Genomic DNA, 15,092 nt, shown 5'->3' on the forward strand with positions numbered 1-15,092 from the left:
TGTCACTGTGTATCAACTGGTGCTTACCTTCTTCTTTGTTGTTAGACCATGCTGCAATATCTTGGCTAGTTCTTGGATAAACAACAGTGCCTTGCTATAAGATTTCAGTATGTCTACAGAACACAGATCAACAAAGGAGTCTCCAAGAAACTGCATATGTTTCATATTAGCAGGTTCCACAAACTTGCAGTGTGCAATAAAGGCTTTATATGCCTTTACCAAACAGGGGTCTAGAAAATCTGAACTGCACAAACAAGCCAAATCATGCATGACAAAAAAGGCAGATGATGATACAGTCCCTCCCCCAGTTGCCCACAGCTGAACTGCGACCTGCATCCAATTTGTAGCGTTAAAAGAGACAATTTCTACCAATCAAGGGACTGGTGTATAGTGTAATATTCATGCACAATATGGACATGGAGTCGGAGCAGGCTTTGGAATCTGATTTGCACACAATCTAAGGATATTGGATGATTCCAAAATGTCCATATTATACAAGAACCTCCAATACAGAGGCATATCACAGATATAACCAACCTATTATGAAGTGATTTAGATGATAACTCAGGATGTTGATTAAGGCATCAATTTAACTAAGTAAATGAAAAAAAAAAATAAAAGCTATATACATTTCTGCATATATGTAGAAGAAACCTCAGAATGCATTTAAATAAACTTCTGTTTCTTTCCTTCTATATGCCCTAAAAACACTAAATGGCTTAAGTTGCATGAGATTTAAGTTCTTCCTTCAAACTTAATGGAAGGCTACCATTTAAGTACATAATGAGGCAACTATGAATGTCTCAACTCGCAAATTCACATTTAACATAAGAGTAAACCCCAATTTTTTTTTCCATTGAAGAGTTTAGAAATAAGTGCCTGTAATCTTCGTCAACATCCCAATACATTACACACTTAAAAAAATTCAACTCAATCAAGATACAATCCTACCTATTTGGGGTTTAGCTACATGAATCTTGTTGTGCTCCATCAAGAGCTATGTTTTCTGTCAAATTATACATCCATGGATAATTTTTACCACTTCAGACAATATTCTCTTTGCTCTTTTAGATCCTTCTACTTGTACCAAGACAATCCTCATTGGAACAGTCATTTTCTATGGTTATCCCTAATCTTGGCACAAAATAGAGCTATTGATAAGTGCTCTATAAGGCACATATTTCTGTTATTTCTGAGCAAGTTTATTGACGGCCTACTTTATCCAATATGGCAATGGTGTTCTTAAAAGTGTCATAAAATTTTACTTCTATCAATGTGAGCTTGTCTTAGACTGTCCTTCCCAAGCCCAAATAAAGGAACCCTTTAGGTAAGGAAAAAATTAACATAATCGGCACTTATGCACCCATCCCAAGACCACATATAGCCAAAACCAGCATTGAGTAATACCCTTTTTAGGTAAGGAAAAAATTAACATAATTGCTACTTATGAACCTCAAATGGGTCTAGAAGAACATCAAAAAAAAAAAAAAAAAAACAAAAACATTTTGGAAAACTTGGAAGAATTAAAAGTCCGATTACAGGTGCATTTCAAATATTTGCTGCACGTTATATCAAAATTTCAACCAATCACATTAAAGACATCACACAGTCTACTTATTATTCTTTGGTTCACATTTCACAAGGAATACTTACCATTAATGGCTTTAGCACATTAAATATTCAACTGTAGCATGTTGCTTATCACTGGTTCAAGCATTTTCACGGTGCAGTTCATGCACCATCAATTTTGCCAAGAATTAATCCAAGAAATACTAAATAAAAAGAGATTTTTTATAGGAGATCTAAATGGGCATATGGAGGAAAGAAGTGTAGGATATGATATAGTTCATGGAGAAATTGGGTTTCGTGAAAAGAAAGAAACAGGATATGCTGTCAAAGCCTCAGAAAGTAGATATGTGAATTATGGTTATAGTAGTATAATGTGAAAAAATAGGAGTGAACATGTGATGTGAGTTGTGAATTGGGATAATTTCGTTAACTGTGAATGAGGTTCCACTTGCAAAGCATGGGGTTAGGTTTGAATTATGATTCATAATTTATGAAGTAGAAATTGCAAACCAAATGCAATGTCAAAATAGGGTACAAAAGATACCTATTGATGCAAAAATAGACACAAGTACTAAATAAAGAAAAAATAATAAATTGTCAACATCAAGTGTAACCACATGACAACCTAGCCTGACAACTTCATGTTTTGACCTGGCATAATTGCTTAATGACTTACCTCAAACAAAATGTTCTTCTACAACAAGAAGACAACAGATCAGGAAAATTCTCTGTTACAAGATCTAAGCTAAGCTACAAAAAGATAACTTCACCCTCATTCAGACGGTCAGAATCACAACAAAACGAGAGAGTAGACTAATGAAAGAAATGAAAGTTTTTTCAAGTTTTCTACATTTTTCCTTCACCTATTGTGATTTTGACCATCTGAATGAGGGTGAAAGCAAGCGTATAAAAAGATAACAAGAAGACAACAGATCAGGAAAATTCTCTGTTACAAGATCTAAGCTAAGCTATAAAAAGATAACTTCACCCTCATTCAGATGGCCAGAATAACAACAAAATGAGAGAGTAGACTAATGAAAGAAATGAAAGTTTTTCCAAGTTTTCTAAATTTTTCCTTCACCATTGGGCTTTGGGTTTCACAGTTCAAGCAAGCGTAGAGGGGCGAAACCGGGATTACCATAAATGTATGATGCACGTGATAACAACCTCAAACATTTCAGCGACTGATGACCTATTTGTATCAAATGGGGCCATTAAACAAGGTATAAAAGTAGTTTTAGAAACCATAGGGTATACTTTGTATTCCTCAAGAAGCTAACACTTTAGGGAGGGAAACGATGTCAAAGGCTCTGAGTTCGTTTCTAGCCAGAAAGGAAAGACCAGAAGTTGTCCCCCATCAATGGAGGAATTTCCAGTTTTAGAGAAAGGAAGAAGCAGAGTGGTGATAGAGCAGAAGCTAAATAGTCAGACCTCTCTGTATTTCCATCCTCTTCCCACTGTCAGCAACTGATTGAAAAGTTTAGAGATGTTCTCTTATTTTCGTCCTCTTTCCACTGTCAACAACTTACCTCTTTAATTGATTCAGGTAGTATTTATTTATCTTCCCCTGTTTTTTATTAGATGTTCTCTTATATTCCCTTCTTTCTGAGTTTAATTTTAACCACCCAATATCCAGCGGTCTCCAAAAGGTGGAGGATCAAGCCTGCTACTTTTTTGATGAATTGAGACACTTCCACAGATCTGGGATCTCACTGGGAACTCTAACATACCTTGCTTGGAAGCCATTTTTCGATTCGTCGTAACCCACAGAGTCCGTTGGGGTTTGGGTTTCACAGTTCAAGCAAGTGTAGAGGGGCGAAACCGGGATTACCAAATGTATGAGGCACGTGATAACAGCCCTAAACATTTCAGTGACTGATGACCTATTTGTGTCAAATGGGGCCATTAAACAAGGTATATACAAGTAGTTTTAGAAACCATAGGGTATACTTTGTATTCCTCAAGAAGCTAACACTTTAGGGTGGGAAACGATGTCAAAGGCTCTGAGTTCGTTTCTAGCCAGAAAGGAAAGACCAGAAGTTGTTCCCCCATCGGCGGAGGAATTTCCAGTTTTAGAGAAAGGAAGAAGCAGAGTGGCGATGGTCGGAGGAAGAGCTTTCATATCCATGGTCCACAGACTTGGTCCATTTGGAAATTGGAAGTCGGCCTTCATGTGCACCAAGCTAGAGGACGTAAGTTGGAGAGACATGAAATTTGGCCTCTCAGCGAACCTGCATTCCCCGACGCTGTTAACTCTGAAACCTTTTGAAACAAACAAGGTGGTGGGCATTGTCCCGTCAGAGGAGACAGTCAGCAAGTGGACAAGGTTGGGATCAGTTTTTGTGTATGGGAAGTAGGTGTTGATTGATTGGTGGTGACTGAAAGTGAATGAAAACTTTGCAAATCTGAGTTTTAATGGCTGGATAGTGACACATGGCCTCCCCTTTCATCTGTGGACAGTGGAGATGCTTAACCTAATAGGAAGTCTCTATGGAGGACTGGAAGTCATTGACAATCGAATGAGAGATTTCCAGGAGCTTCGGTTTGCCAGGATTAGGGTGAAAGGGAAAGGAGTGTTTGCAATACCTCGTGTAGTTCCCATTCTTGACAGAGAAGTCTGGTTTCCGCTGTTCAGTCAAGGTCGAGAGGAAGAAGAACAAGCCTGGGGAGGAAGAAACTGAGTCAACTCACCAGCCTGGGTCCAGCACACATGGCAAGTCAAGGAGAGTCACAGCGTCACCTGCCAATCAGGTGAATTTGCGTGGGGTGCACAATCAACCTGCAACAGAAGAGGTTACGTTGGGAAGAAGCAAAGCCAAGTGCAGCAACTATTTTAGGAAGCTCGCAGAAGAAAAGGAAACTCCACTCAAAATTCAAATCTTAAGCAAAAGGATGCTAAAGGGGAAAAAGAAAGCCAGAAGCAGAGGATAACCCACTCAAAACCCGACCCTCTTTTTTAGTTCCTGACAGATCTGAGAGATTGGGACGAATAAAGACAAAAGCCCAATTTGACCAAGCTGACGAGAACAACCCCCCTGCTAACCCTCTACCCTCTGGATAAGGTTTTCCAGAAACACCTCTCTCTAGCGGAGAAGGGGGTTAATCGCCCTCCCACGCCATTATCTTTAGGCAGCTCGAGTTCGGAGAGGGGAGAGTTGGAGGTGGAGTCTGATTCAGAGTCAAGTTCGTACGAATCCGATTTAGATGTCAACGGTCAGGAGGTAGCTCTAGAAAGAGTTCAAGCATTGTTCGAGAACAGAGGAAATTGGGAAAGTGTGGATATCCTGAAGCCGATACAGCTAGTTAATCCAAACTACAGTCTATCTGAAGATAAACACAGAGAGAGGAGGAAAGTTGGAATTTGTGGCAAACACCCTTCCAAGCTCTCTGATTGACCCCCTAGCTTGTAACACATTAGCTACTTCTTCTCCTGGTTTCTCTACCTCTGAGCCTCACTCCACTCCTTTTGTTTCCTGTGTTTCAGGTGAAGGTGGCCTTGTATCCCAACCATTGGCAAGTCTCTGCAACCAAGGAGTTACTCAGTTTTCGAAGACTTGCCGGATATTCAATGACACAGAGAACAATGGGGCAGGCATTAAGCAGAAGAGAGAGATAAAGGGAAATAGTAAAGGAAAGAAATCGGAAGTAGGAGGGAATAAAGAAACAAACAGAGAGATCAAAAGAATTCAATGTGGTTTTGTCGACCAGGGAGTAGGACCTGAAATCAGCATGGTTAAGGATACCCTAAGGAACCAGACATGGTAATTTTACAAGAAACAAAGAAAGAAGTCATTAACAGAAAGTTAATTAAAGCAATTTGGGGAATCAAAGGAAGAAAATGGGCAAATCTCCCAGCAACGAGGACAGCGGGTGGAATACTTATTGTTTGGAAAGAAGAGGCGGTTACTGGATTAGAAGTAGACAAAGGGGAGCTTTCCATTTCTATCCATTTCACAAACATTTCTGATGGGATCAATTGGATTCTGATAGGCGTGTATGGGCCTAATTCTCCATCTTAGAGAGGAAGATAATCAGAGGAATTGGATTCTCTGCATGAATCTAAGGACCTGCTTTGGTGTGTTGGTGGTGACTTCAATGTCACGAGGTATTGTAGTAAGAGTTCAAACTGTAGGAGAGTAGCAAGAAGAGTAGAAAGCCTTATGTGCTGATTTCGGCCAAGCTTCTTGTGAAAGGAAGAGGAGAAAATTGGGGATTTCAGCAATAGACAGAGGAAAGGGAAGAAAAGAGAAGAAGGTCGACTAGGATAGTGATCATGAACCCTAGCCGCCAGCCCCTCATTCTATTTATAATTAACTTAAATATGGGATATTACAAAGATGCCCCTAGTAGGGCGGCAAACTTAACTAAGTACTTACAATTCCTTTAAAAATAAAAGACTAATGGGCCCAAGGCCCAACAACTTCTTAAAATAAAAGAAAACAAACTAAACATAAATCGGCCCAACATAAATAAACCCACTCAACAAGAAGCATGAAGGATTTCTCAAATTTTATTGCTAGGCACAATCTTAAAGACCTCTCTCTTAGCAACGGCTCCTTTACCTGGTCTAATATGCAGGAGTGTGCAGTAAGCAGCAAATCGGATAGGTTTCTCATATCCAATGACTGGGAGGAACTATTTCCCAACTATGTGCAGTCTATTAGGCCCTGTTGAACCTCTGATCATTATCCGGTGACTCTACAGAATGAAGTCTACGGAAAAGGAAAGGCACCTTTCAAGTTGGAAAAGGTTTGGACTACTCACAAGGACTTTCAGCAAAAAGTTTCTGAATGGTCGAAGGAATGCAAAGTGGATGGTTGGGCAGGATTTCGGTTTTAGCAGAAGTTAAAACATTTAAAAGGGAAGCTAAAAGTCTGGGGTAAAGAGGAGTTTAAAAAATTTGTGGAAGACAAGAATAAACTAACTCAAGAGCTAGATGAACTGGACGAAAGAGAGCAATTGGGGAATTTGGATGAGAATGGTAGAAGCAGAAGAGAAACTCTTAAAAAGGATTGGGAGAAGCTTATAAGAAGGGAAGAAATCTTTTGGAGGCAAAGGTCTCGAGTGAGATGGCTGAAGGAGGGAGACAATAATTCAATGTTCTTTCATAGTTATGCATCAAGGAGAAGAAGGAAAAATTATGTCTCAAAGCTGAAAGTGGGGCAGAGAGAGACAGAAGACAAATGAGAAATTTCAAAAGCCATTGAGTAGTTTTTCAAAGGTTAAAGATGGTTCCTGTAGAATTCCTTTGAATAACTGGGAGGGACCTAAGTTGTCGGTGGACAAAAAGTTGAGGCTAGAAAGAAGCTTTTAAGAGCAAGAAATTAAGGAAGCAGTAAGATGGATGGTGATAGAGCTCCTGGTCCAGATAGATTCCCTATTCTTTTCTTTCAGTTATGTTGGGATACAATTAAGCCTGATCTGTTGGAGGTGCTTTCAGATTTCTACCTTTCAGCCATCATGAATAAAGGTAACAACTCGACCTTTATCACCCTAGTTCCAAAGAAAGAGGGGACCTTGGAAGTTAAGGACTTCAGACCTATCAGTTTGGTGAGGTGCTTATACAAAATTGTGGCTAAAGTTCTGGCGACTAGACTAAAGGAGGTGCTGAAAGATTTAATTTCAAGCAACCAATCTGCCTTTGTGGAAGGGAGACAAATTATTGACAATATACTTGTGGCTAACGAATGTATAGAAGAAAAAAGACAAAGTGGCAAGGCAGGGGTGGTAATCAACCTGGATCTGGAAAAGGCCTGCGACAAAGTGGAATGGGACTGCTTGGTGGAGATTCTAAACCTGAGAGGCTTTGGAAGGAGATGGTTAGGAATGGCAACAGAGCGGAGCAGGGAAGGGGAGCCTCTCCCCATCCCCGTCCCCACAAAAATCTCCATCACCGTCCCCGCTAATAGGGACAAGGTTATCCCCATCCCCGTCCCCACGGGGATCCCCATTCCCTATGATTTTTTATAATGTTAACCATTTTGTTTTTGTTTTTTATTTTATTCAAAAAATAAAGTTATAATAATTAAAATTTACAATCCTATTAGAAAAGATTCAATCATATTTTTAAAAATATTAAAATATAGACGTATGCGTACATATATACATATAACGTATGCATACATATATACATATATAACGTATGCATACATATTATACATATATATTAGCGGGAATCCCACGAGGCGAGGATTTGGGTCCCCACAGGGCAGGGAGTGCTCTCCCCATCCCCGCTAACGGGGATGAAAATTTCCCCATCTCCGTCCCTGCAGGGGGAAAATCATCCCCATCCCCACCCCATTCGGGGCAGATCGCCACGGGGATCGGGGAAATGGGGAAAATTGCCATCCCTAGAGATGGTTAGATGGATTAGATGGTGCATAAGTTCTGCTTGGTTTTCAATCCTAATAAATGGAGAAACTACTAGATATTTTAATGCTGACAGGGGCCTGAGACAAGGTTGCCCTCTCTCCCCCCTACTCTTCACTTTGGTAGCTGATATCCTCAGTTATTTACTCCAAAAAGTGAGGGAGCGAAACCTGCTGAAAGGGTTTGAGGTAATTAGGGAAGAAATTCAGATACTCACTTGGCGTTCATGGATGACATAATCTTGTTTTTGGAGGCAGATTGGGAAAACATTTCCAACCTAAAAAGGGTGTTAAACATTTTTGATCCGGTGACTGGTCTTAGAATTAACTTCAACAAAAGCAGTATTGTGGGCTTAAATGTAAATGACTCTCTACTGGAAAGGTTCAAGGAGCTATTAGGTTGTAAATTGGAGAAACTCCCTATCACCTATTTGTCTGGGAACCTAGCCCAAACACCTTGACTTTTAGCAACTAGGCGCCCTTCTAGGCGACTAGGCACCCGCCTAGGCGACTAAGCGCCCGCCTAGGCGACAAAAATGACAAGGCCGGCACCTTTTTTAATATCATTTATATTGTTGTATCTTATTAATGTATGTGTTAATACATACATACATATATAATATATATAGATATATCTATATATATATATATAGATATATAGATATATATCTCAATATACTTTGTTTTAATGTTTTACTATTGAAATTTAAAACATCAAACGGTTTTGAGGAGAGGAAAAGAAAGAAAGAAAGAAAGAAAGAAAAGGAAAAAAAGAATAGAATTATAAAGAGGTTCTGTTTTTTCTATTCTCTCTCTAATTAAATAAAACAAAAACTCCACCCTTGTTTTTTCTATTTTACTTTTCATCTTGAATACTTATCATAAAAAGCTGACCTTCTTTAGCTGCTAATTGATATAAAATTCCCTATTATATCCTTATTATAGCAGTATTATTTTTGAAAACAATTAAATTAATATATGTAAAAGATTTGTATCTTTTAGATGTGATGATTTGTCACATTTTTAGAGGAAATTTAATGTTCTTAATAAAGAGAATTGCTATTTTTCAATTAATATACATGCTGAATGGTATATAAAACTAGGGAACTAGCCAAAAGTTAGATTTTTATATTATAAAATCTTATCGCCTAGGCGACTAGGCGCCCCAGTGTCGCCAGCATCGCCTAGACGCCTTGAAAACAGAAAACTATGTTTTCAACATGTTGAAATGGTAATTCCTAAAGATACAAATAAAAATTCTAATGTTGTTGATTTCTTCATCCCTACAATTCTCAATGTCAAGCTTGTTTTTCATGCATTGGCTAGATTAATAGTTCCTCCTCACTTCAAAACTCGAGTACAAGTTTTTTTTGAACCAGGAGGCAGAGAAGAATGATGCAAATATGGAAGCAAAGAAAGAAATGGAAGACAAGAGGTCAGATTGCAACCTGAAGAATGCATGCTGACCAAACCTATTTGACCAGTCAAATGTTTCTTGATTTGGCAGAATTTTGGTGGCATTGGAGTATCCTTATAGTACTCTAACATTATAGAATTTCAACTCAATCCAGCATTTGGAAGTTCCCCAACTAAAGACTTCACGTTGGCTGGTTTTTGGGTTCTGGCGTTCTGCAAGTACTGCTCTAAGTCCTAGTCAAGAAGTTGACCAGTAGACTCTAATAGCTTTAATAGTAATTCCCATCATTTCTATTTATAGTAACTTTCGTCACTATTATTTATAGTAATCGATGACTTACAATTTAATAATTTTTTGTTTCTTATATTTAGGAGAATCAGAAAGGTTTGGTGTGCTAGTTTAAAAGGAAAGTTTCTTTTTTTTACTTAAGCTTGAATGCAAGTACAAGCTAGAGACCAAATAGAAGTTGGAAGTTGCCACTTTGAGTCTACAAAAGACTGTCAACAGGTCTTGTAGAGAACAATTTATTCTATTCAATTGTCTTCCCCTACTAAAGACTGAACAAAGAATTATTTTTTCTGTTTCTACCACAGCCAGTAGTATAGTAGAACTTATTCTTGTTCCCTCTTCTATTTTCTCTTCTTTGCCTTCCAAATAATGTTTGTGGCTGCAGCCTATTGTTGATATTTTTCTGTTAGAAATTTTCTGCTTAGAGAGAGAGTCAATAACAGATGTTTTAGACACCTAATATTAATCATCCAAAAAAATAGTTCTCCCAACCCCACCCCCACCCCCTACATTCACATAAACACACTCAGATACCAAAATAATAAAAAAATAAAAAATAAAAAAAAACTACATATAATTTTAAGTTTGAAAAAGTATCTTTTACCATTGATGTTCTGAATTCTGATCAGATGTTACAATATATCACTGAGAAAAAAGAAACTTAAAATGTTTCAACAATTTTAACATGAAACATAAGTACCTTGACAAGCCTTTGCAGCAAGGGAGGAAAAGCAGTAAAGAAAACAATAGATGCTCTGAGGCGGGTTATGGTAAAGGACAGTAATCCAGAGTCTGTAACCTGATTCAAAAGGAACACTGTACTCCTCAGATAAGACTTAATCAGTGGTTTCATAGTTTTCCATTTTGAACTGTTCATCATCGGCAAGATGGTGTCCTTGCAATTGGAGTTTGAAATCCCTAGTTGTCGTCGAAATATATTATCAGCTTCACAGAGCATGAACATCAGTATCTTGCAAAAAGTCTCACTCTTTTCAATCTTTCTACATGTTACATCAGTTCCATAGTGGCATGCTGCCCTGTACCCATTTAGTAGACTAGGAAGAGCATGCACTCTATTCTGCTTCAGAACAAATTCACACCACGAATCAATGGTTGAGCTGGCCAGGACCTTGCTCTCATTTAAATTTAAGCCACCACCATTTTCTATTGAAGTCCCATGATTACTTATCTCAACGTCTCCACCAGACAACTGTTACAGATGAGGATGAAGAAGATTAATGGAATGTAATTTTCGGATAATAAATGACAAAACACAACTTTAAAAGATGGAAATATAATTTTAAAATTTCAAAGACATCCATTGACAAAGAATGAGAAAAATTAGCAACGCACCATTCTATGAGGCCCTTTTCTACATGTTCAACATGTTATAAATTCCAACTTTCCAAGCCCATCATAGAAGGCTAACTAAAATTCTTATACAAGTCCTGTGCTTAAATTTAAGACATCTAACTGTTACAAAAAAAGGTGTGGCACAATAGTTGAGATATGGAAGAAATGAAAAGAAATATATACATGGACAAATAAAATACTTACCCAAATCCCACATCAATTTCTGAATTTTTGGTGATAGGAAAAAATGGTACTTTCAGTCTATTGAATTTATTTTCCACCTGTAGGTTCCTTAGAAATAGAGCTTTTAAATCTTCTAGAAATTTACTATTATTAATTATTAGTTGTTGATAGTGGTCAACTAACCAGGGGTATTCTTGTCTATTTATTTAACCTTATATTAGGAGTTAGTTTACAGATCTGTCCCAGCATTAAGTTGCTATCCCCACAATTATGGACAGAACTGTCTTTGAGTGTGTATCAATGTATGTATGTGGACACACACATTCAGGGGAAGAAGTACAAAACTTTCCCATTAGAGGAGAACGGAGAAGAGGGGATGGAAGCGGATTCAGGGGAAGAAAATGAGTCTGAACCAATGATTGATGAGACCCATATGGTAGAAAAGTCTATTAACATCGAGGAAGTGGTAAATAGGAGAGTGAAAGTTAGCAAAATTTTGGGTCTGTTTTTTCTAGGAGGGGATGAATTCGCAAAAGAAGCCTTTAGATCTGTGGAAGAAACATTTGGGAAGAAAGAAAGTCTGATAGATCCAGTGGTTAATCCTAATTGCGATAATTCAACAAGGCAAGAGGTGGAAGTGACTGCCGGAGGTTGTGGGACTTCATAGAGGAGCCAGAAGAAGTGGTCGAGGGGGTGATGGTTGAAGACAGGGGTCAGAAATTAGTGGGGAATTCTGAAACAATGGTGGGACGTCTAAATGCAGTCAGAAGATTCAGAACTCAAAAGCACAAAAAATTACAACAGTAGACCCCAGTCTCTAAGGTCTTCACAAGGTTAAAAGGTGGTCTTTTTGTACTCAAAACTGAGAAAGATGATTAAATCTGCTTGTTGGCATTTGGGTGTCTGGCTTGGACTTATGTTGGGCGCCAGGCTGGTTTGATATTTTGGTTTCCTTTTGTCTTTTGCCTTGTATTAAATTGTTATGGTAAGGGGCTTTTGTTAGAAGGGTCTTCGTAGCTTGGTTCTGGTTTTGGTTGATTTGGGTTTGTTTTTGTCTCATTGGAGTTAAGTTTGGATTGGCCTTTCCTTACGGGTGATTGCTTATCACCTTCCTTGTATCTTTCTTTTTGTTTTTAATAAATTCTTTTATTTTATCTTCAAGAAAAATGTATGTATGTGCATAGATCTGGCTGCCTGGTGAGGATATGCTCTTTTCCTCTCCTCTCTGCTTTTCTTCTCCAATTGTTCTCTCCTTTTCACTCTTCTCTTTCTTACTCTTTCACAAAATGAATATCATTTACATAGTATCACAGCACTCCAACCACATTCAGACTGTTATCTCCCCTGGAAACATTCTTGTTCTTTCTTGGGCTTCTTAACAAAAACAGGTTCATGGTGTGTATGTGTGTGTGTGGTATGAGCCCTCTAACAAAAAGTTACCAAGAAGGTTTCTGTGCTGTGGTGTATTGTGGCAGTTAGATTTTAAGGATTGTTTTCGGCTGTGGCTTCTCATACCTGGGACCAAATCAGTAGAGGTTTTCCGTTTTCCGTTTTCCTCAAGCAAAGAGGAGGTTAAAGTACTGAAGAATGCAAAACGGGCAACTACGATCAGTGATTAAGATGATTGTAAGCAGAAAATGCCAAAATCATGACCTGGTTGTGGAATAGCATGGAGCCTAAGGTGAGTGTTAATTTCATGTTTTTAGACACTGCTAAGGAAGTTGGGGAACATGCACAAAGGATGCATTCTAGAAAAGATAACACCACTTGTGTGAATCAGTTGTTTCAAGAGTACTTCCACTTGCAACAAGGTGAAAAAAGCATAGAGGATTACTAACTAGCCTCAAGAGTAAAGAGTATCATGAATGAGCATGACACCTACTAACATCTTAGTTCAAATATTAAAATTCAGCAACAGAGGGAACAATTTGATGTAGCTCATAAAAGTTTGGGGCTTACGCCAAAATTCAAGCCTGCTCATGTTTAGATATTGGATAGTGCTGAACTAACTTCATTAAGGAGGTGTTTGCACAAAACATAACGTACCATTAGGTTCTACAAAGACAATTACTGCATAGGATAAGTCAGCACTAGTGGTAGCTAGGGGTGAAGGGCGTAGTGCTTGCTACTAGTAGTGTTGGTCATGGTAATAGAGGAGGTCATAGCCTCATAGGATTGGTCCCATTAAGAAAGGAATTGGTGGGCGTGGAGATGGATCCAAACAAATTGATGTATGTGGCAAAAGTGGACATGGACCACAAATGTGCACCCATAGTTGTCAAGGCGACAAGGCACCCTTTGAGCAATGCACATCCAAAGCAATTTGAAAAGAGGAAAGGCTTCTTGATGTATAAACAAGCAGTCAAGCAAATTTATCACAATGCCAATACCAAGCTAGCCCTATCATCTAACTATGAACTCTTCAAATCCTTTCTCACCATTGAAAACCATAAGGCTTTCCAGTATGCATATAAAGTAACTCACTTCTGGCCCTATATTACAATTTTGCCATCAACAAAGAATTCAACATTCAGTTCCTCTTCAACAAAAAACCAGTAAAATGCATCAAAGGAAATAGACCAAGGCTAATATGTCAGAACAAGATGGTCAAAAAATATGTCAAAACAGGGAAATCAAAAAATAAAACTTAAGGACTTACATTCTCTTCACTTCCGAATTGCTCAAGGTCCTTAATATGGCTGTCCAAAAAGTTTGAAAACTCTGGGTCCTGAATAAGTCAAACAACCTACTTCAGTGAATGAATGGACAACAGGGAACTTGAGCATTAGAGTAGGGAATAAACAAAAGGGACAAAAAGAGATCTAACATCCTAGTGTATAAGAAAAAAGATAGAAACTTTGTTGAGATCATTCACATTCTTCAATGATCTTAAAATTTAACATTCAATCCAAATTCAAGTCATAAAATGATTCAAATAGGACCCAGTAGTCCAGTACAAATCACAAATTGGAACATAGGAATTGCTTTTTCATATATTTTGATAATCTAAAGAAATATGAGAACACACTTCAATAAGTTCACCAAATACAAAATTTCAACCGCTGTTTGTTCTCATTCTCCTTAAATCCACCCCCAACCACCATCCTTAATCCCTTCATTGGAACCTAAAATAGCGGAATATAACAGGTCTAGAATCAACCCCCTTATTAATATGTTTTGGTCCTTGTCAGGACATTATTGGGTCTGCAAAGTCTACCTAGCGTGCTAAACAGCCCTACCCTCATTTACCTCCATTCCTCTCTAATCATGTAACTGTTTTTCAAAATACTTCCAAATTTGTCTATACACATAACCACTAGTAAGAAATAAAAAAGAATGATCCAAGAAAATTACAAGTACCTGTGATCATCTTTTATTCTTCTTTTAAAAAATAATTATGTCATCACCTGGTTATTATCATTCCAACATAACAAAATGGCATGACAATAATAACCTGTTCCATCATTCACATTCATCATGAACTTCTCATGGCTTGACCTGCTTGAAATTTTTGAAATAGACACCCACTCAACCAAAAGATAACCAATATCCATGTATACCCTTGATATGATCCATGAAAGTTGGGAAGATCATTTCATTAAACTTTTACAAACAACCCAAGAGAAAGTGTAAGGCAGTGGTGACAGCAGTCTATACTCTGAAAATCTGGTTGGAATATGTCTGAAACAGAGAGAGAAGAAAGGGGGAGAAGGAGCTAGTCAGACCCCTAGATGGGCTGCCTACATACCCTCCAGTAAGGGATCAAGCCATTGTAGTTTGTCGGAAATGGAATTCCGGCAAGAAAAAGAAAAGAAAATAACTGCTGATTGCAGGAAAAAATAAGAAAATGAGAGAGGGAAGGAAAGAGAGGAAATGGACCTCAATGGAAGCAATGGGTTGAGAAGTCCCTAAAA

At 38.1% G+C, this 15,092-nt stretch overlaps 1 protein-coding gene across 2 annotated transcripts in view; it reads right to left on the reverse strand.

The window, feature by feature from the left end:
• LOC104589409 (Noc2p family) overlaps positions 1 to 15,092 on the reverse strand; it is a 63,735-nt gene that overhangs the window by 18,278 nt on the left and 30,365 nt on the right. For both annotated transcript variants that reach the window (XM_088903627.1, XM_088903628.1), the window contains 3 exons: positions 13,838 to 13,906; positions 10,343 to 10,852; positions 28 to 330 (listed from right to left, as the gene is read on the reverse strand). In XM_088903627.1, coding sequence (XP_088759753.1) covers positions 28 to 330; positions 10,343 to 10,852; positions 13,838 to 13,906 — 882 coding nt within the window. The remainder of the gene's footprint in view (positions 1 to 27; positions 331 to 10,342; positions 10,853 to 13,837; positions 13,907 to 15,092) is intronic.

This window comes from Nelumbo nucifera, chromosome 4, assembly GCF_055504915.1.
Source record: "Nelumbo nucifera cultivar China Antique chromosome 4, China Antique-T2T, whole genome shotgun sequence".
NCBI classification, from domain to species: domain Eukaryota; kingdom Viridiplantae; phylum Streptophyta; class Magnoliopsida; order Proteales; family Nelumbonaceae; genus Nelumbo; species Nelumbo nucifera.